This window comes from Manacus candei, unplaced genomic scaffold (genome assembly GCF_025592945.1).
Source record: "Manacus candei isolate 608988 ecotype Guabito, Panama unplaced genomic scaffold, ASM2559294v1 h1tg000015l, whole genome shotgun sequence".
NCBI classification, from domain to species: Eukaryota; Metazoa; Chordata; class Aves; order Passeriformes; family Pipridae; genus Manacus; species Manacus candei.
Window position 1 is genome coordinate 7,795,153 of NW_026138063.1, and position 27,348 is coordinate 7,822,500.

The 27,348-nt window shown below is 40.5% G+C and overlaps 2 protein-coding genes and 1 long non-coding RNA gene across 4 annotated transcripts in view; 2 read left to right on the top strand and 1 right to left on the bottom strand.

Annotated features, from left to right (window-relative positions):
* The window catches only part of FXR1 (FMR1 autosomal homolog 1), a 32,109-nt gene extending 15,320 nt beyond the window's left edge, over positions 1-16,789 (top strand). The window contains exons 5-17 of one of the 2 annotated variants that reach the window (XM_051781497.1): positions 162-310; positions 773-866; positions 1,722-1,838; positions 1,938-2,108; positions 5,070-5,148; positions 7,027-7,136; positions 7,781-7,867; positions 8,592-8,799; positions 10,429-10,632; positions 11,330-11,530; positions 12,280-12,360; positions 14,819-14,910; positions 15,771-16,789. In XM_051781497.1, coding sequence (XP_051637457.1) covers positions 162-310; positions 773-866; positions 1,722-1,838; positions 1,938-2,108; positions 5,070-5,148; positions 7,027-7,136; positions 7,781-7,867; positions 8,592-8,799; positions 10,429-10,632; positions 11,330-11,530; positions 12,280-12,360; positions 14,819-14,910; positions 15,771-15,941 — 1,764 coding nt within the window. In that variant the 3' untranslated portion in view covers positions 15,942-16,789. The remainder of the gene's footprint in view (positions 1-161; positions 311-772; positions 867-1,721; positions 1,839-1,937; positions 2,109-5,069; positions 5,149-7,026; positions 7,137-7,780; positions 7,868-8,591; positions 8,800-10,428; positions 10,633-11,329; positions 11,531-12,279; positions 12,361-14,818; positions 14,911-15,770) is intronic. The other variant, XM_051781498.1, reaches the window with a different exon arrangement.
* A 1,508-nt stretch (positions 16,790-18,297) lies between these two features.
* Positions 18,298-22,375, bottom strand: DNAJC19 (DnaJ heat shock protein family (Hsp40) member C19). Its single transcript, XM_051781529.1, has 6 exons — positions 22,252-22,375; positions 21,867-21,918; positions 21,523-21,596; positions 21,094-21,170; positions 20,134-20,204; positions 18,298-18,849 (listed from the first exon to the last, which is right to left on the bottom strand). The coding sequence occupies exons 1-6, from the start codon at positions 22,252-22,254 to the stop codon at positions 18,779-18,781; spliced, it is 348 nt and encodes a 115-aa protein (XP_051637489.1). The 5' UTR covers positions 22,255-22,375; the 3' UTR covers positions 18,298-18,778.
* The window catches only part of LOC127468409 (uncharacterized), a 284,645-nt gene continuing 276,141 nt past the window's right edge, over positions 18,845-27,348 (top strand). Inside the window, exons 1-3 of the long non-coding RNA XR_007903558.1 lie at positions 18,845-19,997; positions 20,203-20,277; positions 22,620-27,348. The exon at positions 22,620-27,348 is cut by the window's right edge and continues 3,684 nt beyond it. This is a non-coding gene — a long non-coding RNA (uncharacterized LOC127468409). The remainder of the gene's footprint in view (positions 19,998-20,202; positions 20,278-22,619) is intronic.

Below are 27,348 nucleotides of genomic sequence, written 5' to 3' on the forward strand. Positions count from 1 at the left end.
ATATGGCCAGGCTCATTAGTGTAGAAACTGTATCAACTTAGATTTATGTTCTTGTCTATATATTCATATTTGGTACTTCCTTGGAGATGCTGTTAATGTTACTATGTCTCTGTTGATCCTTACTGAAGTTACCATTTTTAAAAAAAAAAATTCTTCCCTAGTTCTATGTCATTGAATATGCTGCTTGTGATGCCACTTACAATGAAATCGTCACGTATGAACGACTCCGACCTGTGAATCAGAATAAGACTGTCAAAAAGAACACCTTTTTCAAGTGCACAGTGGATGTTCCAGAAGACCTCAGAGATGCGTGAGTAGCTCTGCATGTTTTTTATTAAGGCATTTACTTAGAGGAGGCAGAGAAAAAACCCACTTGGCTTCTATTTTAGAGGCCAGTTTGCAGGTTTGTGAGGAACCTTAAGGGTGGCTGTGGCTGCAGTAGCTGGTTTAGAAACTGCTGAGTGGGATCCCTGCTGAGCTTTTGGGGTGGGGACAAAAGCCAAGTTCTGAGATAGGAACTTTGGGTCTTGTTTTGTGCCTGTACAGGTGATGCACTTCACAGTGGGGCTGTTACTGAGACTTGCCAGATAACCACGATGGCATAGAACCCACAGAGAAACAAGCTCTGGAACCATGTTAAAGAGAATGGGAACTTCCCTGTTTCTCAACAGTCTTTGCCATAAACTACTGAGACATTCTTGGATCTTATCATGTTTTTACATGTTCAGTTTTGATGCAGCTTGTTGAAATAACACTCATCTTGTCTCCTTAGGTGTGCTAATGAAAATGCACATAAAGATTTCAAGAAAGCTGTGGGAGCATGTCGAATTTTTTATCATGCTGAAACTGCTCAACTAATAATATTGGTAAGTAATTATTTCTATGTAAATTTTGCATGAATTATCAGTATATTGCTTATGGGAAGTGTACAGCCAGCTGTGTGTGTATGGAGAATGGTTTAACTTGTCAAGCTATACAAATTGTGAGATTTAGTGTAAGCAGGTGTATTTAAATTTAGTCTTTGATTGTAGTCCTGCACTGTATACAACCTAAATTTAGGAGCAGCTTTTAGTGTCATTGTTTTTATGACTTTTGTCATTCTCAGCTGAGTGCCAGTTCACTGATTTTAGCAGGTGTCTTGGAGGTAACTCCAGCTCACTCCACTCTGGAGCAGTAGCTTTCCCCCTGTGCTGTATTACAGTGTGCAGTTTGACCCTCAGCTGGGTTTCCACGTGGAGAACTGTACCAGTTCAGTGTAGCCATTGAGGAGTTGTTCACTTAGATTCTTCTGTGATGATTTTCTCTCACTACATAGACTTGCGCCAGAATTAGTTTCTCTTCATGATTCCATTATCCACTTGAACCTCACTCCGCAGAATTGTATGTCCTTGATTATTTCCTTAGCTTTGTCATTCAGACAGTGAGTGGCAAGCATGTATATGGTAGAAAGATATTTAATTTGTCTGGGCAACATCAACAAGAAAGAGTTACTGTGTTTATTCAGCAGCAAAACCTTTAATGTGAAACATGCTGTGAGTGAGAAGAGATAATTGTTGTTGGTGTTGAATTTCTTGTGCTTTGTTTTGAGGAAGAACCACGTTCATGTAAGGTCTGGAAATTGAGATCATGCTCATGACTTAGTTTCAGTAGGTTCTTGATTTATCCTTTAAATGTGGATTTGCTTAAAAAAACCTAAACTTCATGTTCCTTCTGTTTTGTAGTCTGCCAGTGAAGCAACAGTGAAGAGAGTGAACATTCTGAGTGACATGCATCTGCGCAGCATTCGCACCAAACTTATGCTCATGTCGAGAAATGAAGAAGCTACAAAACACTTGGAGGTAACTCATGGCTCAGGATTCCTGTTGCTTGAAACCGAGCTCACAGTGGCACGTTACACTGAGTGCATGTGGATGAGCCTTCCTTTGTTTTCCCTTCAGTGCACAAAGCAGCTTGCTGCAGCATTTCACGAGGAGTTTGTAGTCAGAGAAGATTTAATGGGACTCGCTATAGGAACACATGGCAGTAACATCCAACAAGCCAGAAAGGTTCCAGGAGTTACTACCATTGAACTTGAGGAGGATACCGGTACTTTCAGAATCTATGGAGAGGTAAGGGGAAACTTTATATGAATCTTTGGAGCATTTCACTCTGTATCTGCTTTTAGAGTGGCGAGAGCTGTACCCAGAATTAAGAAGTGAAAACACCTGAACAGTCCTGAGTGTCTGTGTGCATGTTCACGCTATGACAGCTTCCACCACCTGTATTTGAAAAGCAAGCCTTTGCTGCATCAGATGTGTTCTCTCCTCATTGCTCTGTGTGCTGATGTACAGAGTCTGTAACTGCACTGTGTATCTTGGTTCAACCTAAGAGAAGCCTCATTCGCTACAATTTTACTTGATCATGGATTTTTTTTTTTTTTCTCCTTCGGACATTGTTGGTTCTTCCCCTCCTCCCCTTCTAGTTCATGTGTGTTTTGCTGTGTACTGTCTGATCCTCTGAGGTAGCCAGGTGTATCTGCTGCTTCTAACCCTTTTATTTTGGCAATTTAGTGCTGGCATTGGCAAAACAATGGTTTGCTCCAAGTTAATTCCGTTTGTGTGACTCTTCTAAATCTCACAATAGCCTTGAAATGCAGCTGATCTTTGGACCAAAACGGTGATCCATTCAGGAAGCAGATGGGTAGTGTAAAAGATGCCACTGTCACTAAGGCCCTGTCAGAACATATTTTGAGGGGTTTTATCTCATATTACCAACTCTGCAGGTGCCACTCACTGAGTCTCTGATGTTAACACACTTAGAAATCTGTGGTTGTCTGCTGTTTCAGGCATCTGAGGTCTTGAATTCTGCTCCATCTATGTCAGGAGTAGAAGTTGGTTGTGATCCAACAGTCAGATGAAGTTGATCCTGTGGAGAGGAGGTCGAACTCCTGTGCTCTTCAGTACCTCTGAAGTTCTGTGTCCTGTTTTTTGGATACCTTAAATGCTTCCAGGGGATCAGGGTGACAACAGATCCTTCTCTGATCTACTACTACCAGTAGATTGTGTCTCAGTTCCTGAAGAAGAATTGGACAAGTTTAAAGGCAGTGGAATGTCTAGTGTATTCCAGTTTTGATCTCTTTCATGTGAATGATGTGATGCGGGAACTTGTGGAAAGGTTACAACTGTCACCAGCCTCTTACAGAGGTGCACAGCAATGATTATAAATACCAGATGCCCCCTAAATAAAAATGCCTTTAGACACATCCAGGCCTGTCCTTGCTGGAAGTGATAACTGCTTCTAAAAATGCCAGGCAGCTTAAATATTCTGATGATAAGGGTTTCAGCATCTGGGTGTACTTGCCTATTCTTTTTGCCGTCTTTTCAACTGAAGTGGGCAAGCAGCCAGGCCCCAATGGCTGAGTGCACAGGCAGACAATTTTAGGCTGAGATGTGGGGCAGTAGTGAACCAGTGTCATTGACACAGCAGTTGGGGTCTGAGGGTTTCCCACAGTGGATGTTTTGCATACAAATAAAACTTCAGTGTTGCTCAGTGCCAAACTCTTTGAGGAAAGAAACAGGAAGATAAATTTTGAAGAATATTGGAGATCTCTATGGATAGAAGTAAGTTAAACTGTATGGGATGCTGTTCATTCTTTTATCCCTGTCTGGTCAAGATAGTTTTGGTTGCAAGACCCTTTCCTGATTGTCTGAACATCTTGTGATGCCTGTACAAGACTGTACAGTAACATGGACATGTCTTCATTGTATGGGCTGGTGGGTGAAGTAACCAGAGCATGGGTGGATGTGTGGACTGTAATTCAGAGTTAGCAAAGGTAGTTGCTAGCAACTGGAATCCTTTGAGGTCTTTAATCCATGTTCCACTACAGTGAACTGAGAATGCATTGTTTGAACCAGCTTTATGGGCTCTCATGTTGGGGTGTGGATGAGTCAGACAGGTTGTACTCACGTACAAATCCTGAGTGCTCATGGCAGAGTGTAGATAGAGGCATGTGGGTGCACTGGAGAGCTCCAGCTCTGGCAGTTATATGTTTTCCTGTAAATGCATTCACTTCGTGTTACTTCACCTTTATTTGGAAAAGAATTGATAAACATACCTGAGGCAGGAACTCTGGTTAATTGTGTCCTATTTTTAGAGTTCATTGAAGGTGAAAACTCACTAATTTAAGTTTGTATCATTTGAGCAGTTGCCTTGAGGATGCAGCATAACCTCTGCTCTCCACAGTGGCTTCCTGTTCATCTCTTGCCAGTGCTTGATCACTGCTTTCATTATTTTGAAGTCCGATTTGCCCATATTTCTTTTGCTATCATTTTGACCTCTACCAGAAGTAGAGGTTTATACATTTTTTTATTTTTCTAGGATTTCCCTGATTTGATTGAAAGATGCCAGAACTGGTGGTACTCTTATGTTTTGTGTTGCCTAAAAAATGTCAGATGAAAGGGCTGCGATGTTAGTGTAAAATGGAAATTATTCTCAGAAGCTGTCCTGGCTGACTAGATGCTGATATTCTTTCTTTAATTCTACACTTCTGCTGTTGCTAGATTGAAGCCTGGTTTCTTCAGCATCTGTGTAGCTTCAATTAACTCAGGTGATTTCTGTCACTTAATAATAAAACTGTGAGAGAACCTTTACGGGAGTTCTCCCCAGTAACTAGAGCTGCTGTCCTACCTTGGAAAACCTTGTAGATGAACTGGTCAGAAACCAGCATTCTGGAAGGAGAGAGCCCTGGTTGTAATATCAGTGTTTGCTCAAAACCCTGTCCAGCCTGGCCTTGAACACTCCCAGGGATGAGGCATCCATTTTATTATCTTACAACCTCTTAAAATGTTATTTCAACATGGAAAAATATGTTTTATTAATTACTGAGGCTTTGCTTTTCTACTGAATTTTGTCTCTGGGCATTTTATTCAATTATTTCTTTATCATTTAGTTCAAAACTAGAATAGTCTTGTCTCTGTTCCTCTCTTTTTGAAAATAAGTTTGTTTGGAAGACTTGCAGCTGTTGCTAAAAGGCTTTGTTTTTAGCATGCTATATTTACAAATAAACTCCATTTTTTAAAATTCATTTCCAGACTGCCGAAGCAGTAAAAAAGGCCAGAAGTTACTTGGAATTTGTGGAGGATTTTATTCAAGTTCCCAGAAATCTTGTTGGTATGTAATACTGCTAAAACATGAAAACTTGGGGAAAGGGAGCCTAATCAGCATGACTCTGCAAAGAGGATTTAATTGCCAGTACAATATTCGACTTCTCTCTCTAAGTAGAAAGTGATTAATCTTTTAAAACTATATGTATCAGGGAATTATGAAATTGGATATATTGTTGTTAAGTAATACTTTGTCAGGATTTTAGACTTGTAGTAAATGGTAATATTTGAAGTTCAGATTCTAGTAAAAAAATACGCTTTACTAAATTCACTGCTTCAAAGTGCAGAAACTAAATTCCAAAATTAAATATGGAAATACTGCAGCTGAGTTACAAGAATGACACAAGACAATACTCCTGTTACTGCTCCCTCCTGGGCTGAGGTTTATCAGAGGTGTTTAAGTGGTGATGAGCCCCTCTATAGATCAGCAGTGCTCATCAGTCTCATCCTCAATCTGATTAGAGGCATTTTTCCATGTTTCAGCTTTATGAAGGTGTAGTTTCTTAAAGCTTAAAAAATGCCTATTCTGGTAGCTTCTGTATTAAAAGTCACCTAAAGGTGAGGTTAATTGTGCTCCCCTTCAAGAGAGACAAACGTCTTTCACAGGGGACTTTTTTCCTTTTCCCTCGTTCTACTTCCTTTAGCCTGCTTTTTACTCAAGTCTGGCAGTTCCCTGCTCCACATGACCAGCCTGTGGGCAGTGTGGGCATGAAGGCACTGTTAAGGGTGCAGGTGTTGTACCTGATTCAAAACCTCTGAATTATCCAGAGGAGAAATTAAAACCTGGGCTTTAACCTCCTGTGGTTTGGGGTCTGGAGCTTGCATATTATAGCAATGTAATTTAAATAATTCATGTGCAAACTCCTAAAACATAGACTTTCAAGACTTTAGAACTTGAACAGGTTAAGGTATAGTGGGTTTTTTGTTTGTTTGGTGGGGTTTTTTTAATAGGACTTCTGCAAATTGTGTATCTGGTGCAGCTTGATGGTTCTCTTATCTACCTCATGTTAAAGCTCATTTTAACATTCAACAAATTAAGGCAAAAAGATAAAACCCCAAACCTGCTGAGCTGTTTGAACTGTTGAGGAAGGGAAACAATTTTTAATGCTTTTTGCAATTTACTTTGTATCATGTTGATATTTGCTGTAAAGAACATGCCTTAATGGAGTATTCTGTCACACAGTTCTGGCTGTTACCCATTTTTTGAATTGTTCCACCTTCCTTTTCTCGTAATTTAAACCTGTCTGTTTTTAAGCACCAGGTATCTGTAGCTGGGGTGAAGAAACATTTCCATATAAGTTTATTTTAAGGAGGAGCTAAAGTCTTTTAATAAGGGAGTGAAAGAGTCGCTTTTTTTGAGATTTTAAACATAGGAGTTCTGAAGAACCTTTTGGTTTAGATCCCCCATGCATGATCTCAAATAAATATTTTAAAGGTAACATGGGAAGCATTGGTAATACACAAGTCTGTTGTAAAGGCAAAATTAATTTTCAGAAAATAATTACATATTATTTTACTTCTTCTTAAGAGGCTCCCAACAAATGTATAAGCCTGTCACAATGTCAGGAAAGATTGAATGATGGTATGTGGAATCAGGGGGTCCAAATAATTTTGATACATAAATGTTAATAAGCATTTGCAAAGCTCTTGTGCCATTTTACTCTTGGTCTCGTTCTATTTTAAGCTTCTGTGTAGTGGTGATCTTCATCACTACTTGTCACTCTGTGTATATATATAGAGAGAGTTTAATTTTGGAAATTTTCACCTCTTTTCTCTGGCACAGTGTGGGGTATTTGGGGTTTGTTACACATAACTTAAAATATCCAGAAACATGTTAAAATATTCTGCAGACAGGAGCAAAATTAACTATTCTTGCCCTCTGAAGGAAAAGTTATTGGAAAAAATGGAAAAGTGATTCAGGAGATTGTAGACAAGTCTGGAGTCGTCAGGGTGAGAATTGAAGGAGACAATGAAAATAAACTGCCCCGTGAAGATGTGAGTACTTTATTCTTTTTTGCTATGATTAAGTTTTTATTTTTAAAACCAGTTTTTATTTCAAAACCTGTGGCTGTAGAGAGCACTATTTTTAAGCTGGCATCTTGCAGTAGATTTTATATAAAGCAATTCAAGGAAGGTTTTTTGCTGCCAAAGTAAGACTTTTTTTAAATCTTCTTCTTGTGTGTACTTTAGCTACATAACTGATTTGGATTGATAGTGTTAATAGTGTCCACATATTTTAAATAGATGAGACCATAAGATAAAATCTTCTAAAGCTGCTTAATCTTGTAAAGTTGCTTTAATGAACCACTGGACACTTCTTGGTAAACTGTGGATACTTCTACACAGCTACTGTGACAAACACACGGAGCATGTGTTGCATGGGGGAATATAAACTCTGTATGTCAGGTTTCCTCAACTGCCAGAATAGGTTGTTGGGAAAGCTGCACAGTGAAGCTCCTCCCCTAACCCCAGTCTGAACTGGGATTAGTTTGTCTTTGCAGCCCAAGGCTCAGTTACTGTCTTTGTTCAGCTCTCTTTTGTAATTTAAACCAGATTTATTTTATATCATTTGAACAGAAAGCATTGTTTTAATGATGATGTTCTTCCTGATAAAAGGCTTTGATACTTTGTTTCCGTAGGGAATGGTACCGTTTGTATTTGTTGGTACTAAAGAAAGCATTGGGAATGTCCAAGTTCTCTTAGAATATCACATCGCGTATCTAAAGGTGAGCATATCCAAAGGGAGAAAGGATCCGTAGAGGAAACTTGGGTTGGAGTAACAGAATTTTTAAGCAACAAAAATTCCTGGGTTTATGTATAAATATACACTGTACCTCTGTATGGGGATTTTAAGGTTTGGTGCCTTGAACCCACTGCTTTGCCCATGGGTATGATGTGTCTGTTCAAACACCTTGTCACGGTTATTTAGTGCTATTGGGGTGAAAAGGATGAGACTGTAAAGAACAGTGGTTAAAGGGGCATTTGGGAGGTAGCGCTCAATTTTTTGTCTCTGTTAGTGTTCTGCTGTTCTGAGCTTAATGCTCTACTGGGATAGGATGGAATTTTTCATAATAACACTAATGGTGTGGTATTAGAACAATATTCTGTTTAGAGTAGTTGGCTTTGTGGTGTTAACTGAAATAATGAATTCATTTGAATTGTGTTAGTTTTTCAGTTTGCCCTTTTTTCTTTCTTTTTAATTTAACTGGAAAATGTGGTTAAGGAAGGTACTGATGATCTTAAAACAGTCTTCCTGCATGGGGATTTCAGAGATAGGTTTTAGATTTCTTCCAAAACTCTTGAGATAGCACAGCTTGTACTTGAATTCTGTGATTTGCAGTCACAGAAGGTGACTTGCTACAGGGATGTTAGTTTTAGAGATGACTGGATGGGTGATGATGTTTTGTGAGGGACTTTTATCAGCAATGTTTTTTGTCTCCTCTTATGTAGGAGGTAGAACAGCTACGACTGGAAAGGCTCCAGATCGATGAACAGTTGCGTCAGATTGGTATGGGCTTCAGACCTTCTTCTACTCGAGTTCCTGAGAAGGAAAAGGGTTACACAACTGATGAGAGCACCCTCTCCTCAGTGCAAGGGTCCAGGTCCTACAGTGGGAGAGGGAGAGGCCGCAGGGGCCCCAATTACACATCTGGTTACGGTGAGTGTTTTGAGCATCTGTTGAGCAAGTCCTCAGGGTAGTTTTGAAACCAAAACTGTCTCTTTGTGTTCAGCATAGTTGAGTGAATTCAGGCAAGGTTGGAAATTCAGGATGGCTGTTTCGTTTTGTACGTAGCTGAAACCACCTCATTAGGTTTACAGTCTTGTTGAAGTTAAGTTTAAATTGAAAAAATGAGCAAACTGAACTCTGGTAAGGCCTTGTCCTTCAGTGTTAGTAGTTAACATCATACAAAGCTGGGAAATAGAAGGAACTACAGACACTTTTCAGGAAACACAAATTAAAAAGGAATAAATCTGGAATTGGCATTATCTGTTTGAATTGAGGAAGAGAAAAAACACTTGTCTGTGATCATGCCCATCTTAGGAGCATATTTTTGAAAAGTAAATCAAAGTGATTTGAAATGGAGGCAGCACAAAATCCCATGGGTTTTTTAATTCAGTCAGGACCTAACTGGAATTGTTTAAGATGAGGTGAGGTATTCTGATGCATTTCTGAATTAACAAGGCACTGCTGCTCAGATCCAGAGAGATGTACACATCCCCAGCTTATCCAGCAGCAGCTTCCCAAATGGAGACACTGCATTTCAATGTAGACGTGTTTCACAAAGAAACATGGGTGCTCCAGTGAACAGGGACATTATTTATTCAGTACAGTTAATTACTCTCAATATCTACACGTAGCTCATTTTTGATAGAAAATGGACACCTCTTGGGTTTTACAGTCTGTTCCTGACTGTAGGTTCCTGGATCACGCCATGTTAGTCCTGTTGATTCTGATGATGATGTTTGTAAATATGTGTTTTATTGTTTCCCAATGAACTGACTAAACTGTAATGAAAATTGTTGAGTTTGTATACACAGATTTTAATTTGAAAACTTAAATTATTTTTGTCCCCACAAAATGGCAAGACTCACATGTTAGAGCCATATGGGTCTAAGTCTCTTTATTCCAGAATGGTTTGTAGGGGGAGTTCCTGGACGGTTAAAATAAATAGGTGTTGAAATTTCAGGTAGTAAAAAGCTGTGTGGGTTTAATTTAGCTCAGAGAGGGACGGTATTACGGGATGCTATTTAATATAAACAGGGAAATTGTTCAGCATTACAACAGCCAGAAGGGGTTGCTTAGCAACAGCCATCGGCTATAAGGTGGCAAAGTTGTCCTTGGGAATTTCAGAGAAGTTGCCTAGAAACTGCACCAAATGCCTGCAGTGTGTAGACAAAGAGAGGAAACAGTGCTTAATCCTTGATTTATCTGTGTACAGAAATCACAGCTTTGGTAATCTTTCAGTCCTTGTTTCGAATATTATTAAAAACAAACTTAGACTGAGAATCTTAGAAATTTAGATAACTTCTGCTCTATCTATATTTTACATGTGCATGTATTTTTATATATGGGTATATATAAGTATAAAATTATATCCTTGTGTAACTGTATATTAATATTTTTCAGTATCTATTTATGTATTTTTTAAATAACATATATATATAAAATATATATATATAAAATATATATACCAGCCATGCTGGTTGGAATACTTTTGTGAGGATATGAAACCAGAATATAATCCCAAAACTCATTAATTTCCATTTCTTTTCCTTCTTGTGCAAGGTACAAACTCTGAGCTCTCCAATCCCTCTGAAACGGAATCTGAGAGAAAAGATGAACTTAGTGACTGGTCCTTGGCAGGAGAAGATGACAGGGAGAGCAGGCACCAACGTGACAACAGACGACGTCCTGGGGGACGAGGTCGCAGTGTGTCTGGAGGCCGTGGGCGTGGTGGACCTCGCGGTGGCAAGTCCTCCATTAGCTCTGGTACTGCCTTCCAAGTGGATTTTGAATTTAGATTTTGTTCTCGGCAGTCTTCTGTAATCTCTTACTAACCCCTTATTGCTATACTCCATTTTTATATTGTAATCTTAATACCTTGGGATTTCAGTGCAGCTGTGTGATAGTTTTATGTCACACACTGTGTTGTTAGATTTTTGTTTGTTTTCTGTTCATGGTGATCTTCATTTCCTTCCTCTACTGCTCACACGTAATAATGTTATTAGCAGAGTTGATAAATTTTTGGCATGTTGCCTATGGCTGCCTTCTGAGTTAAGCTTATGTTTAGATACAGAATGAGAGAAGAAATCAGACTGGAAGTTATATTTCATCAGAATCTGACTGTGCTAACATAACACTGCAATAGTGTCAGAAGTACCACGCTGCCATGAAGGGAAGGGTGTTTTACGTGTTTAACAGTTTTGAGTAAAACTTCTCTAAATGTCACCTTGGAAATATTTGTGGTCAAATAATGCAAGAGCCCATTGTGGTGCCCCAGAATTGTTACTGTTGGGTTGGAGTCAGAGAGGAGCCAGGATGGAATCAAATACTGCAGTTTTAAGTGTTGCACCTTTTCCTAAGGCTGCTTTGTAGTTTGAAACTTTCAGACACAGATGTAAGTCAACCTGGAAATGAAGTTACACATTACTACAGTATCTTAGATGGAAACTTTCTGTTTGTTTAGTGCTTAAAGATCCAGACAGCAACCCTTACAGCTTGCTGGATAACACAGAGTCAGACCAGACCGTGGACACCGATGCCAGCGAGTCCCACCACAGCAGTAACCGCCGCAGGAGGTCACGCCGGCGAAGGACTGATGAAGATGCTGTTCTTATGGATGGAATGACAGAGTCTGATACAGCTTCTGTTAATGAGAATGGTTTAGGTATGTAAATGGTTGGATGATCATCCCAGAGCAGGCTAAGAAAAAGCGTGTTGTCCCTGTAAGTGTAGTGAAGCCCTTGTTTGTTTCTGTTAGTGATGAATTGTTCTGTTCAAGGTTGCTGTCTGATTAAAGAAAGACTCCCTCCGTGGCTGTGCCATGGAATCTCCTGTTTACTGAGCTCCACTAGCCTTTTCATGTGCCTTTTTTTGTAAAAACTGTCTGATGGAGACACCAAAGACTTGATTTGTTGTTTCCCATTGGTACTGCTGCTTTGATAGAAACAGTACTGTCAGATCACCGTTCTGTTTTGTCCTTGGAAACCTCAGTCTCAGTGTGGGAAAGCTACTTAAGTAGCTGTTAATTTGTCTCTGCCCAGATTCTACTTAAGTACTTTCCCTCAGTAAATTCTCTTTTGATACTCACTGGGACAAGACTATAATCTGTTGCTTAATGTAGAAAAAACACCTGGGTTATGTTGATAAAATTTGACGTATGGTTACTTACTTAATAAATGAAACCTGAGGTCATTAAGCACATGCCTAAATGTTTTAATGAACCAAGAACAAAAAGTAAAATCTAGCTTTTGTGTTACTGTGTATGCTTTCAGTATAAAATTTTCTTTTAGCTTTTCTGTCTTATTTAGTCTCTGTCTTTAACAGAAGCAATTTTAAATGCCCCATGCTGAAACTGCTGAAGAATTTATTTATTTTATGATCAGAAATAGTTCATTATAAACTTTGCAATTGCAGATGATAGTGACAAAAAACCCCAGCGACGCAATCGTAGCCGCAGGCGTCGCTTCAGGGGTCAGGCAGAAGATAGACAGCCAGGTAATTCGAGTGGAGCTGTGGGTAATCTCAGGTCAAAAGCATGAGAGAATGTTGTGTCTGCTGTTTTACATAGAGCTGCATAATATCAAAAGGTTACTCAATAACTAATAAGACTACTAGACAAAGATGAAAGACATCCCTTCTACTAGGAGAACTTCTAAAATCTGTCTAATGAAACTAATCGATGTCTAACTTTTTGCTTGGACATACGAGTTGTGCTTCTGATCCAGCTCTCACTGAAGTCAATGGCCAAAGTGCTGTTGAGTTCCGTGGTCCAGGATCAGACAAACATGAAGGTTCATGGTCTGCACTCACCTGCATCTGTGCGCTTGCACTGACTGGGACACAACCTTTTCAGCACTGGCTGAGCAGCAGCGTTGGAGGGGCAGGATGTGGGTCCTGGCAGAGCTCTGTGAGGGAACTTGCATGGGATTTGCCAGCCCCACACCTGCATCACACTGCTGCTGTCAGTCCTTGGCTGTTGGGAATAGTTTAAGTCATCTGCAAATTGAGGGTGGGAAGGAGGAGGAATTTAAGTGAAATTGCATGTTTCCAATTTTTTGTTGTGGCTTGTTGCATTTCTTTTGTGTGTACTAACACTTGAAATGTTAAAGGTGAACTGGCTAATTTTCAATATAATGCCCTGTTTAGAAAATGCTTGTACATACGTGGCGCAAGGTAGTAACAGAAGGTCTTCTAGATTGACAGGTTCAAAATTTCACTCATATTTGTCTTCCTTATGTCTGTGGTGCTCATGCAACATTTGATTAAGAAGAAAAAAGTTGTTTCATTATGGCAACTAAAACTTGGGGGAAGGAAAAAACCAAACACCACACCCTCTTAGAAAAAGTCAAACCCACCCAATACTTCTCAACATTCCAGTTTTGTAACAGTGATATGAGTTTATAAAGGGGCAGAAAAAGTAAAAATGGATTTCAGCTTTTACTTCTAAAAAACTGATTTCGGCCAGTGACATAAAGGGATGTTAAGCATTTCTACAAAACCACGGGAACTCTTTTAAATCTAAGTATTCTAAGAACAAAACAAAATTTCCCAGAAAAGATTCCTCAGTTTTTTCCTGTTGATGTCGTTGTTCAAGATACAGTTTTCAGTTTGCATAATAAATACTTAAAATAAGGTACAACACTAGGAGCATTGGTTGGTAGTTATACTGTCTTTGTTAGAAATGCTCTAATTTAATCTCTTCATAAATACCTAGTAAATATATAGTGAGTGAAGACAGAAGGAACTCTTCCCTTCCTGCCCCCCCCAGTGCCAACCACTGTACTTCACTCATTTAGTTGTATTTTTTCATTTACATTGCTATATGTTATGGGTCCTTATATGTAGATAAATATTAAGAATGCACTGTGTGCAGGAAATATGCTCCCTCTTTGCATTAGAGGAGTTGGGTACAGAACCTCATTTTAAATAAAAAAATTCTTGTGCAGAAACTAGACAATCTGGAAGGACCCAGTTGTAAGAAGTCCAATTACTGTAACAGGAAATTCATGTTATACTTCCCAGTCTGATTTGGGTTTCATGCGCAGTCATTCCTAAATCCAGAAAAATAGTTCACCTGAATGCATGATACACTAAATATAATTGACTGTACAGTTCAATAGGTAATGCTTGCCAACCTTAATGTGCTTTACCTCATCAGATCCACAAGTGTATATTTAAATTTGCAGTACTCTGTATTCTAAAAATAGAATTGACTCTTGGTGTGGTTACAAGAGGGCAGGATCAGACAAAACCAGGCTACAGGAACATGTGCTGAGGTGGTAAGAAGAAAAGAGGTCAGAGAAGCCCTGGCCGGCACCCAGTAAGTGCAGCCGTCCCGGCACAGACACGGCTGTGCCGCTCCTGAGCAGGGCTGGCTCAGGCAGCACCGCCCACGTCCACACCCCCCACCACTGTCCCACCCCTGCCCCGAGCCAGGGAACAGTGCTGATGGTGTTCCCAGGACCTCCAGGAGGGCGAGTTCTCTCTGTCAGTCGCTTCATGGCATAACAAAGATTTGAATTCCGCGTCATCGTAAGTGATACCACACTCTGAACCTCCCCCAGTTCTGGGCAAAATTTAACTTGCCTTCATTTTATTGCTGTGAAATTCTTCACCACTCAAGCTATTGACAAACGCAGTCTGTAGTTCAAAGAGCCTGCAGCCTGATCTCTTCAAACCTAGTATGGAAAGCCCTTCTTTTCCAATCAAATTTGCAATTGGACCAAAATATTGAGTCCACCTTCAGATCATCGCATTATCACTGATTTTAGTGCAAATTGTATTTAATAACAGAAACAAATTGATCCTTGCTGTGTGGTTGATAACCTGTAAGTGTGAAGGCCTTTTGTGAGATTTCTCCCAGTTAGAGCGTAACTTGTGCAGAAAAGACATGAAGGTTCATGCTGAATTGACTGCTGATGTGAGCATCACTGTGATTTTTTTCCTTGAACAGTAACAGTAGCTGATTATATATCACGAGCTGAATCTCAGAGTAGACAGAGAAACCCTCCAAAGGAGACACTAGCCAAAACCAAGAAAGAAACGGTAAGACTTTTTAATGTGCATTTGCTTTTTTTTTTTTTTCTCCCTCGCAGCAGAACAGTAAAGGAATGAAGGCTTCAGTTAGCTTGCCCTCATTTGGCTACAAGTACATTTGAGTTCAAGAATAAATCATTAGAAGCAAAATGGCCCAGTGACTTGTAGACTGTCATTGTAGACTTTAGGAGCCAGGGTAATGCTGAAATTAATTCTGTACACATTTTAAAATACTACACTTAGTAATGTTGCATTATGTAATAAAATGTGAAAACTGTCCCTGGTGAGCCTTGAGAACTAATCCTTAGGGATAGAAGATATGAGGTTGCATTTTTAGCGACTTGTACAAACTATTTTAGAAGGAATTAATTTTGCAAAGATTGTGTATTTGAGGTATTTTGTCCTTAAGGGATCAGAGTGGCATTACATATCCAGAAAAATAATCAGAACTGAATAAATCAGAATTTATTTCTAAAGTAACAGTGAACGTATTGCCACAAGTCATGTCTGAGATCAGCAAAAAAGAAAGATCCATTAACAAAATCTAATCTTGCTGTACAGACTTTGAAAGGGGTGTGAAACTCAGTTTTTCAGTTGACTCCTTCATGGGCTTAGACAAATAAATAAGGCATTCTGGGTGTGCTGGGGACGAGTGGTCCCAGGGTTACCTTGGCGTGATTTCCTTGGAAGTGTCTGATACAGAAGTGTCCTATAAATGACAAGGTAAGTAATAGGATGCACTAAATAACAGAATACAGGCACAAGAGGTGTTTCCTCTTGCAGAGCTGCTGTGTGAGCCAGAGGGAAATTGAGATTACACTCTGTACTGTTATGGAATTCTTGTATTACCCTGTTCTTGTTTTTGCAAGGCAAAAGACGCGATTGACGAAAACAGCCCTTCTGAAAAGGCAGTGAATGGTCCTGCCACCACTTCTGGGGATGAGCCTTCTAAACTACAGCACAGCCCTGATGAAAAGAAAGTCACTGTTCAAGAGGATGGAAATAATCAGGAAGAAGCAGTCCTGAATGGTGTTTCATAAACTGAAGTTCCTAGTTTACAGTTCTTTTACATTACATTTAAAATAGTGCTTGTATAAGCTTGCCAAAGATAGAATATGGATCGCCAGTCTTGACACCGCACTTTCAGTTCCTCCATTTTGGAATACAGAAAGGGGAGGGATCCTGAAGAAATCATATGTTAAACATACTTTGACACCTACTGTGTTATAAATATATCATCAGATGTGCCTTGAGATAGTATATGTAACATTTAAATAAACAAAATTGCTGGCTATAGGAAATGTTATTTTGTTTTCAAAATACGGCAAAGATGTGAGGGGGATCCCTAACATAATACTCTTTATGAAAGCATTAGCTGCTTTTGTTACATTTTTAATAATATGCAACCACTTCTTCACCTGAGGAATACTAGAAAGAAATGCAGTCTAAAATATTTTGCACTGAAATGTAATTTCTCCATTAGTTTAGTCTGGAAACTGGTCTGTTTTAATACATGTTTTTTAAATGCTGTATGTAGAGGAAAAATCTGCAGACCACTGGAATACATTTGTTAAATTCTCATAATCTGCAGGGATACTGGGTGACATTGGCAGTGACTGTTCTACATTGAGGCTTTGTTTGGTTTATTTATTAAACTGTACAGTATTTAAAAATCAAACATAGCTTTAGTTAACACTAAGCTGAATTAGTCATGTCCATTAAGACATAACCTGAACTACTGAAAAGATCAATTTCCAGAAAGTTTATTCTGTATAAACTACATATGTTAGTCCTTAGTAGAGTATTTTTATTTTTGTTTTGGTTGTTTGATGTGCAATATGTTTTTTTTGTATGCTGGTAGTAAAAGAAAATAAACTTTGATCTTCCATCTGTTGACTGTTTCTATCAGAAATTTAAATTACTATTGACTTTAAGGTTTTCAAGCTGTAACTAACAATTGAAACTTACTTGTGAGGCAGCTTGAACCTTTAACTCTTATGAAAGAGTTTCTGATGTGCTAATCTTCCTTTCTTTAAGGTGACTATGACAAACGTCAGTTAACAAGTCTAAAACCAAACTCCTTATCTTGGAGAATCACTAACCTGACTAACATATATAGGAATTATTGCATATGTAGTTTTTGACTGAGAAGTTAAAGCATGACACACCCATGCATCTTTTCAGGCACATGAGCCAGAGCAATGAAACACAAAACAGGTACAGAAAAACATCTGGGTAGGAAGGAGCTGTTGCAAGAACTCACAGCACAGGGTAATGCTGAAGTTGTGCTGACTTAAATGAAAAAAATTGTCTTATCTCATTTTTTCAGAAGTGAATAGGGACAAAAGATGAGTGTTCTGAACCACCTGTGCCTTCAGCTGCTCTGCCTGACAGAGCTACAGCAGAGCTGTCCCAACCAGGCCGGGGGGTGTGTGTCAGTTCAGGAGATGTGCAGTTTGTAATATGACTTTAGTATTGGATACCCATCCACAATGTTCCCTCCTGGAGAACACACACAGTTAAATTGTAACTCTGAAGTGTGCTAAGTATCTCAGCTGATCAGGCAGGCACAGAACTGGAGAAAATTAAAAAAACATGGAAGGGAAAAAAAAAAGAGCTAGCTATGCTTAAGAAGTAAGTAGTAGTTGGCAGGAAAAAACTTAAGTACAGAAATATTCTGCATATGGCTTGGAATGTGCAGAATGACTGCATGGCACTGTTCCAGCTGTCCCTCACCCTGCTTTAAATTCTGTGGCAAAGAAAAGTTATTCCCCCTTTCTGTAGGTTCTAAAGGTTACCTATTTGATGCTCTCTCCCGAAGGCACAGAACTCTTCCTAACTGTTGTGGTAATCCTTCCTAAATGGCCTAGAACTAGTCCACAGCAGGCAGCACTCACACAGAGGATGTGAGATGCTTCCAGCAGCATTCCCAAGTCCAGGTTCTGGGAAATGAAAGCTCCCAAGATTATGAACAGGTGGATGTTAACTCCCACAGGTGCTGTGCAGCGGTTTTTCTGTAGTTCCAGAAACACTGGGAAGATTCTTGGAATACGACAGAGCTCCTTGGCCCCAGCTGGGATCCTCACAAGGACAACTGCTGGCGGGTGCGAGGCCTCACCCAGACAAATCCAGCTCACGTATCCTCAGTGGTCTATGTAAAGAGTTCCTGTTTCCTAATCCCTATAAATGCAAACCTTATGATGTGAGTTCTAGCTTTGTAGTATATGATAATGTATAAAATTACAGTACTTCTACTAAAAATATGGAATTTATTAAATGCTGTAAAATCCATCAAAACCTGAAAGTTACTAAAAAAATCTGAGACATTCCAGACTCATCAGTAACACTTAAGAAACTGAATCAAACCTTGTTTTTCACAAGGCAAAGACAAGGGAGTACACTGTTTCCTGAACTTTATTTCTTCAGTCAGAGACAACCACACATCTGTCCCAGCTATTCCAATCAAAAAATCCTCTTGGTTTTTTCCACCCCCTCCCCAAACTGGTTCACTGTGTTAACTTTGGCAGATGGAAGAGCAGCAGCATTTTAAACACAACTAGTTTAACAGAAATTAGGCAAGAGCATGTAAGTCTGCCTGGTAACATGCACTGCTCACACCAAGTTATTGCTCTCTACACTGAAAATATTTCTGAGTGGCAGATTGTGCTGTTTAATAAAGAACAGCTATGAAAAAACTTTTAAGCCTGACTCCCTCACACATTTCCCAAAAAAAGTGACTGAGTAGGGAGGGAAGCAGCTCCCTGGATTTGTATTCCCAGCTTCATTTACACAGAGTCAAAGACTGACATTAGAACTTTTCTTAAGCTGTTTATCAAAAATAATCATTTGCAGGGACAAAACCTCTGATAGATTTTTGTCATTTTTTAGCTTGGTCTTCCAGTAGATCTTTAGCTTCATTGATTTTGGCTGCTACATATGGAGAGCCACCTAGGAAAAAAGAGAACCTCACATCAGATGGAAAGAACCCCCACATTTTTTTCTGTTGTTAATAATGCCACAGTACACAGGAAAAAAAAGTGAGGATGGTCTGAGAGTTCTGGCAGTTAAAGAACAAACTGGTTCTGACTGAAGCACAGTCACTGCAGGAGCTCAGCGTCACACAGTTCCTGTTAGGTGGTTTTTAGTTTACTGGAGTGGTTTTTATTTCCAGTTTTATCAGTCATAAATGACTTAGCACAGTCTGTGATGAATACAGAAGTGTTGAACTAACGTCTGCAGATATCCCTCCCCCTCCTCCAAGGCCACTACACAAACTGCTGCTGTACCAAGGGACTGGTTTAGCTTTTAAACATGGCAAACAAATGACTTAGGGACATTGAAACAGAATTCACAGTGCAAATGCACCAAAACTGTAAAGCCTGTGAGATGCAACAACTGTGTTTCTCGCATATATACCCTTTAATTGTATTGTAATTACTGTATTTACTTGAAGCTTAGTTTGTTTAGGTAATGTAAAACATGAAATGCTCAGCAGTCTCTGGATAGCTACTTTTAGGTTCTCTATATATTCAGCAAAGTTAATTTTGAAGTTAACTTCTGCTCAACATTATCTATGAAAGGCATATCTCAAGGAGATTTTGGATTTTGGTGTATAAAAGTAATGAATTCAACAGTCACTTTAAAGGAAGCCATTCTACCTTTTAAGCGACAATTAAGAAGGTGAATGCCGAGCCCCAGCACATGACTCTGACTCACTGAACAGAATTTAGAACAGGTAGAGATGCCTTGAGGTACTAACTCTGAGCACAACTCGATTCTGAGCCCTCAGAGTACCACAAAAAGGAATATTCCATAGTTTAATGTCTTCAGCAGCTGCAGAAGGCTCAATACTTGCCATTTATGGTGAACTCCCGAGGCACTCCCATGAACTCAAACTCATATACTTGTGGTATATGAAGTGCACAAGTATACTCTGGGCTTTCACCTAAAATTAAGGCGATTTCAAGTCTCATTTTAACAAATCCTATTCTAATCTTATATTCACAGGAGGCTGAGCAAGTAACAAACCAACCTGCTGAATCTGTCTGCTTGCTTTTAAAACATTCACACAAAAATATGCTCCAAACCCACATGAGGTAAGGCACCCTAAAATTTGTTTTCAGTTTTCTGTGGGTTTTTTTTATAGCTGGGGTAGTCACTTCTTCCTACACAGTTCCATTAATCTGTGTTAAAAACATGTATTAATTAATCAACATGACTTAATTTCCTTACCTTTATCTGGATGATTCAGAAGCATGATCCGTCTATGAGCTTCTCTAATTTTACTTCTGTTGGCTGTAGGGCTTTAAAAGAGAGAGAAAAACTGACTTAAGAGATGCTCATGAGATCCTCCAGATTTTCAAAAGCTGAGAACAAGTGAGTACTCTGTCTTATCCATAAACTCTTTGGCTAACTTCTTTGTTTTTCTTTCCCTACTCTTCATGTGTAGTGTGTAAATCCTGGAGAGGGTTTCTAAGGTTTTTCCAAAACACTATGCTGAAAAAGACATGTTAGAGCAGTCTAACAGGGTGGGAGTCATCCACATGGTTCAAAAGAGACAGAACTACACTGTAACGTTTTTATTGGGAAAACTTCCTAGAGGCTGGAGGAAAAAAATAATTTGCTATTGATTTATAAAAAATAAGAACATAAAAAAACCCCAAACAACAAACTTCTCAGCTGGAAGTTTCCTTCAAACAGAAATGGTTCTTATTTGGTAAGATTTGTGCATTTGGCCTGAAGTGTTTTGGCAGGGATTGGCCACCATACTCAGATCTGTAATGCTTTAGAAGTGATACAGATACAAGAAGTGGGTCTGCAGCACCCACACACTGCATCCATCTGAAATTCCCCAGCAGTGACAGGAACCACAGCAACCAGCACAACCATGTTCCCCATGCTGAGTGGACCCCAAGGAAGCTGTATTTTGCATGTGCTAGGGAACTGCAGATGTCTGGAAGTCCAGAGGAAATTACCTTCAACCACGCTCAAGTGCAGCAAAGAATCCCCAATAAGCACAGAAAATCCTGAAAGGCCACTTCCTATTTCCTGACTTGGCAGTGACATTCCCAGGGGATGCTGGGCATAGGATGGCCTTAAGCACTGAGGATGACATCCCTTCCAAACAAGGGCAGCAGCAAGGAAACTCTGCTGCCTCCTTTTCACCTTTCACTTCTAATAAATTTCCTTTACCTCACTCCTAGTATTAAAGCTGCTTCTCGTTTAGTCATTTTGGGTTCAAATCCACCCCTGTAATAACCACTGAAGGCCTAAAAGAGAAAACATGTTAGTTTAAAAACCACTAATTTTTAAGTTTATAAGTTAAAACAACTCATTATTGCCTTAGAAGCTGCTGAGATTTTTAGTCTGTAAAAATAGCAAAGCTGCTTCTGTGCTTGTAATGAGAAATTTACTTGGAGTATCATTGTTTGAGTACTTAAAATTGCCAGAACGAGCACACTATTAGCCAATCACCACCAGAATCACTGAGATTGTTACTACTGACAAAATTACGTTTAGCATTAGAGGAAAATACAGCAGTGCTACAAAGACAATAGTCTGTAGTTATTTCACCAAGTAAACTTTTAAATAAAAAGATGGTACTGATAAACAAAAACTTACAGGTGTTTGTAGGTTCTGAAGTGCTTGTTTAACTTGTGGCTCCATTTGCTTCATAGCTTTTACTGCATAGCGACCTTAAAGAAGAGATCAGTGTTGATCGAGACTAAGTACAGGTCCATGAGGATTTAGCAATTCAGTGCAACTGGTAACTCATGGATTAAAACATGGAATGAACTTTTTTGGGACATAAAAGAGTAAGAACTTCGACCTTTTGTTTAATTACAGCCATTAATACAGGTTCTCCCAAAAGAGTGTCCTCTATCAGCTATTAAACTACCTTAAAAACAGTCCTGAAGCACAGGTAACTATAACTGGGTGTTCGGTGTCCTCCCATCACTACAAACCTGCGAATCCAGCCGCCGCTATGGCCAGGCCGACCGCCACCATCGTACTGGCCTGCACGGGGAACACAGAAGGTGGTTGTTTGCCAAAGGATAAATTAGAAAAGCCACCCGGCAGCGCGAAGAGCGGTTCGGACGAGCGTGTACATTAGCGTACGCACTGCCATCAGCCCGACGCGGGGCACAGCGGTCACGGCACGGCCGCGGCGCTCCCGGTGACCGCGGGGACACGGCGAGGGGCCCCGAGGTTCGGCTGCGCGGCCGAGGCGGGAGCCGGCGGCCTCCCCGGGCCCCTCGCACCGCGGCCAAGGGCGAGCGGAGCCGCTGGGCCCGGGAAGGGCCCCGGGAGCCACCGGCCCGGACACCGGCGGCCCACGGACACACTCACCATGTCCGCCCCGACCGCCCGGCCGAGCCCGGAGCCGCAAACACACCGCGGCCGCTGCCGTAAAGCGGCGGGGCGGGGAGCGAGCCGGGACACCGCCCCGGGAACGCGAACGCGGGCGGGGCGTGAGGGGACGGGCAGGGCCGAGCCCGGCGGGTGTGAGCGACCGGGGACCGGGGACCGGGGCAGCGAGCGCAGCCTGTGCCTTGGGGCAGCGGCTCCTGCTCGGGAGCTCTCACAGAGCGCAGTGTTACGGTGTTATAAAAGCGACAGTACAGAGCTTATTCTTAATGTAAATAGGGGATTTCGCCCCTGATCCAGAGGCTTCTCGCACGGGCAGGTTCACGTTTTTAGGAAAAGTAGTTTTTCAGTCCCTCCTTAGGTGAACCGAGTGTTGTGTCCAGGTCTGGGCTCCTGAGTGCAAGATGGACAAGGAGCTACTGGAGAGGGTTCAGCAGAGGCCACCAAGATGATGGGGGGTCTGGAGCATCTCCCTTACGAGTTGAGACTGCGGGAGCTGAGCCTGTTCAGTCTGGAGAAGAGAAGACTGAGAGGGGATCTCAACGCACAAGTGCCAAGAGATGCCAGACTCTTTTCAGTGGTGCCCAGCGACAGGACAAGGAGAAATGGCTGTAAACTAAACCACAAAGAGGTTCCACCTCAACATAAAGAAGAACTTCCTTACTTTGAGGATGTCAGAGCACTGGAACAGGCAGCCCAGGATGGTCATGGAGTCTCCCTCTCTGGAGACATTCCAAACCCACCTGGGTGTGTTCCTGTGTCACCTGCTCCAGGTGACCCTGCCTTGGCAGAGGGGTTGGATGGGATGATCTTCAGATGTCCATGCCAACCTTGACAATTCTGTGATTCTTGCATTTGTTTTGTCTTTTATCCCAGTGATCACCTCCCTGTGTGTGACTGCCCCATTTTCCTGTGGGCTGGGCTCCGGGTGCCTCCTTTTCCCTGTGCTAATGGAGCGTGTCCGCTGTGCTGTGAGCGCAGCACTGACTGCTCAGGGTCTGCAGGCACGTCAGGCACCAGCTCCCCATGGACAGCCTCAGGGATTTGATTGCTGAAGATTGCTACAGAATGAGGGAGAATTGCAGGCATGACACTTGTGTTTGAATATTATTAATAACATAGTGTCACCTGTTAATAGCACGGTGTCGCATGCAACACAACAGTCGAGTCTGTCTGTCTCTCTGTCTGTAGCTCTGGTTTGAAGGCACGGGTTTGGAACCTGAGTAACATGGCAGGGAGTCCATGCCAGCCTTTAGCTTCAGATGGTCACAGCTCAAGGCTCAGAGTTCTACTGTCTGACTGACACTTAGTGAAAGCTTCATTGTCATCCTCTGTGCTTGTAGAACATGTCAGTGACCTCATGGACTCCTCGAGGACCTAGTGACCAGAGCCAGCTGGCTTTTGGCTGCTTGAGGCCTGGGACTCACAAGCCCTCACATAAGCAGTTTAGTGTCAGAGCTGACCGCTGGCTAAGAAACTTGTAATTCTGCTGTCTCTTGCACTGGAAGACAAAATTTTCCTTTCTTGTTCATTATTTTCTGAGTACTGAGTTCACTTTGAGTGTGTCGTAATTTCAGTTTGATCTTGAATTGTTTTTCTTGCTAAAATTTCAAGTGTCTGTTTTAATATCTTCTAGGGTAATGTTTGGAGGTGTCTCCTGTCTCTTTCATTCCCTGTCATTTTAGTAACACTACAAGAAAATAACCTACTGACTTTTAAAAGGGATGGAACAAAGGTTTTGGTGAAGGCGCTTGTACTGTTGTGCAAGTGTTTCATGAGATGGAAATAAAAAGAAACTTTTATATTAGATAAAGCAATTGAATCCATTCACTGCATATCATAAGGCTCCTGACAGCCTGTAAGACCTGTTCAAATATGGAAAGGGGAGTCAGCAAGTGGAAAAAATCCTAGATGTTTGTTTTATAGGGGTAAAAGGTATATGGGTCTGGCAACTAACTGGATTCTTCATATGTAGAAGACTGTTTGGTTTTAAGATGGTTTCCTCTTTGTCCTTTTTCTTTCAAAAAAGGCTGTCCAAAAGAATAATTAAAAAAAAAAGAAGTTAATGGCTTTACCAGGACATGACTAGAATTTATTTTTTCATATCATCTAAACAAGAAGTCCCTGTCTCTTACTTACATGAGGTTTTATTCTTCCATCTTGACAGAGCCTTTGACTAGATCCATATCTTAAGTGGCTTTCAGGAGAAAACTGTTTGAAAGGGAGTTTTATTTTATATCCTTCCTCACTTTCCCGAGTCCCTGTTTAGAAGAACTGGCAGCTCTACTGGCAAAGGGGCTTTTGCAAATTAGAGGTTCTTTCTGTTGTGAAATTTCTCATTTTTAGAGAAAAAGACAGATGTAATGAAATGTGCAAACTGAGAACAGGTAAATAAAGTACCTAATTCTTCTCCTGTGGAAGCCCTTTAAAGAAAAGCCAGAAAGATCTTGGGAAGCCTCTGTTTGCTTAAGAGAGAGTTCATCCTTATTGAGGAGAAAGGAAAGTAAGTGGGAAGGCCTGGCAAGAGTGGAGGTGGGATAAGGAATTTGCATTATTGGTACATGTTAGATAACAGCAAAATGGACAAGGGTGAGCCTAGGGGTGGAATAATTTGATTTTTATTATTAGGTAAAATCACACAGCATTTCTAGATGAAATTTCATAATTCCTTTTAAATATGCTGTATCTATTTTTTAGTCCATCAGACAACTCAAACTCTGTTTCTTCCCACAGTTTGTTGCACTTCCCTATTAGATGTGTCCCAACTCGGACATCACTGAGAGTAAAATCAAAGTTCTGTTTGATTTGCCTAATGAGTTCATTTTATAACATCTTATTCCTCTGCATCTTCTATGGTTCAGCTGTGTGCTGAGGTAGGGAAGGTCATTCACTGGGGAAAATTAATAAGCTCTAATGGGCTCAAGTGAAACAGGTGCACTACAGTTTTTATCCTTTCTGCAAAAGGTCTGTGTTTGAAATCAGGAGGAAGGCAAAATTATTGAGTGTTAAGGAAATATAGTCTCAGTTGGAGTACAAAACCTTTTATTTTGCCTACTGTGTTCCTAAACTGTTCCCTTTCTATAAGCCAGAGAAACCCTGAAGCTTTTGTAGTTTCTTCTGGCAAGTGTTTTATCCTACTGCTATCTTTAGGTTTCCACTCTGGGGTTAAAATGCTGCACGATAGAAGATTAAATTTCTTTTGGAAGCTTTGTCTCCCTGGATGATCCAAAGCAGCTGGTATGTAGAACATAAGTAAACTTTTCGACTTAACAGACCCTTTCTGCAGAAATCTGGCTGTACTTTCCCTTCACTGTGTCTTCCACAAGCTGAACAGAAGGTGAAATAGATATCTGTGCTTTCAGAAGGTTTGTGGTGTAGCTGTTAAATGCCTATAGGGCCGTTAAACATGTATTTAAGTAACAATGACAGGTCTATGTTGTCACATGCACAGCCAACGAAACCTTACACTGCTTATTCTTGCCTGTGCAGTGACTGGACTACCAAGCTGTCAAAGGCTTGCTGGCTTTCTACTTGGGGCACCAAGGTACAGAATTTTTAAACACGTTATTTATTAATGTTTTAAGATACATATAGTAAATATTAAGCATAGGTAGAATATCTTGGGGATTTTTTTCCTGCACACTTTATTCCTGCTTTTTGCCCATACTCCACTTTTCTTATGTCAGCCTGTCAGTTATAATTTTCACACCTCTTTTTCTTTTCATTTGTACCTTCTCAGATTCTCTCTCTTTTTGTGGTCCTGCATCTGAACCATAATACAATGCCACACTCTCTTACCTGTGGCTGAATGACCTTGGTATAGGGAGCATCACTCTGTCATTAAAGTGATAATCATAATTATTAGAGCATAGAGTGGTTAACACTAATTATAAACTGAGATTCACTTAGTAAGAATGGGTGTGGATTTTTTAATTGAACAAAGCAAGATTTCACTGTAATTTGACAACAGGTGTGAAGTGTGTATGTCTAGCAGGTAGCATATCTGTGTTCATGGTAATCACAAGAAAATCCATCTGACTTACAGTGGGCATTATTTGATGGCTCAGGTGAGATTGCTGGAATGTGATGGAGGGGCAAGGTTTGTCAATGTGAGTAAATCAGTCACAAAATGCTCTGAAGCTGAGCTAAGTCATGCAGAATCTAGATGTGAATATGCTCTTTGAAGAATTTCTAAAGTCAGGTTTGATACTTACCATCTTTTCCCTCCCTTGTCCTGGCTTATGCTTCTTATTTAAAGAAAAAGCAATGAGATAATTCTGATGTGTTTACCAGAGCTGTTGTTATTTCTGGGTTTATATTGATTGTTATTACTCAAGTCTTCATTTTTTAAATTTGTATTCTGCCTGGGCTGGTGCCAAAACTTCCATGACTGTGCTGTGAAACTCTATTTTAGGAACACAAGTTTGTGGTAGCTGTAGCAAAGAATTTGGAGGGAGTAAAACCTTTATTTGCTCAGACAATGAATCGTAGTGAGCAACTGTTCTAAAAAGAAAGGTCCTGATTTATAGGCTTCCCCCACATTGAGATTATCCCAGGTTCAAGGTCTGACACAGCTAAGTTCTGGTCTCTTTGTGTAATGTAAATTCAGATTTGAAACAGAATCTGCTGCTCTCCTGCATGAAGATTACACTGGCAGCAAGGAAAATTTGGGCAGAGCAGAGAGCAGAATGTGGGGGAAAGAGCAAGAAGAAGGAAGCTAAAAGCGTAGGAGAAACATTATTGATGTTTTTCAGCTGTGAGCTCTTGGGAGATTTCTGCAGACATTAAATGGTTTTCTGAGGAGACAGTGGAGGGTTTTGCAGTTTTGTTGGTGAAGGTAAGGTTGCAAGCTGAAACTGTAGTACACAGGTTGATGATGGAAGCTGTAACAGGCAGCGTTGGAGTTGCATTTTGCTCTTGGTTAGCATGTTCCACTGCACTCGAAAGAATCACTGGATTAGGTGGAACCAGCAGGAGAAAGGGGGAGATGGCTCCTTTTATTCAAGAGCAGCTGACTGACTTTGGGAGTGAAGACTCAAGACCATAGGCAGAGCAAGAAAGAAATTTAGAAAAAAACAA

Bases quoted from the DNA above. Each gene is read 5' to 3' on its own strand.
- DNAJC19 (XM_051781529.1), bottom strand. The intron at 21,597-21,866 runs GTTTGTAGTGAT...CTCTTCTTTAAG, and splicing joins AGCGGCGGCTGGATTCGCAG to GTCGCTATGCAGTAAAAGCT. The intron at 18,850-20,133 runs GTAAGGAAATTA...CTTTTTTCCTAG, and splicing joins TCTGAATCATCCAGATAAAG to GTGGCTCTCCATATGTAGCA.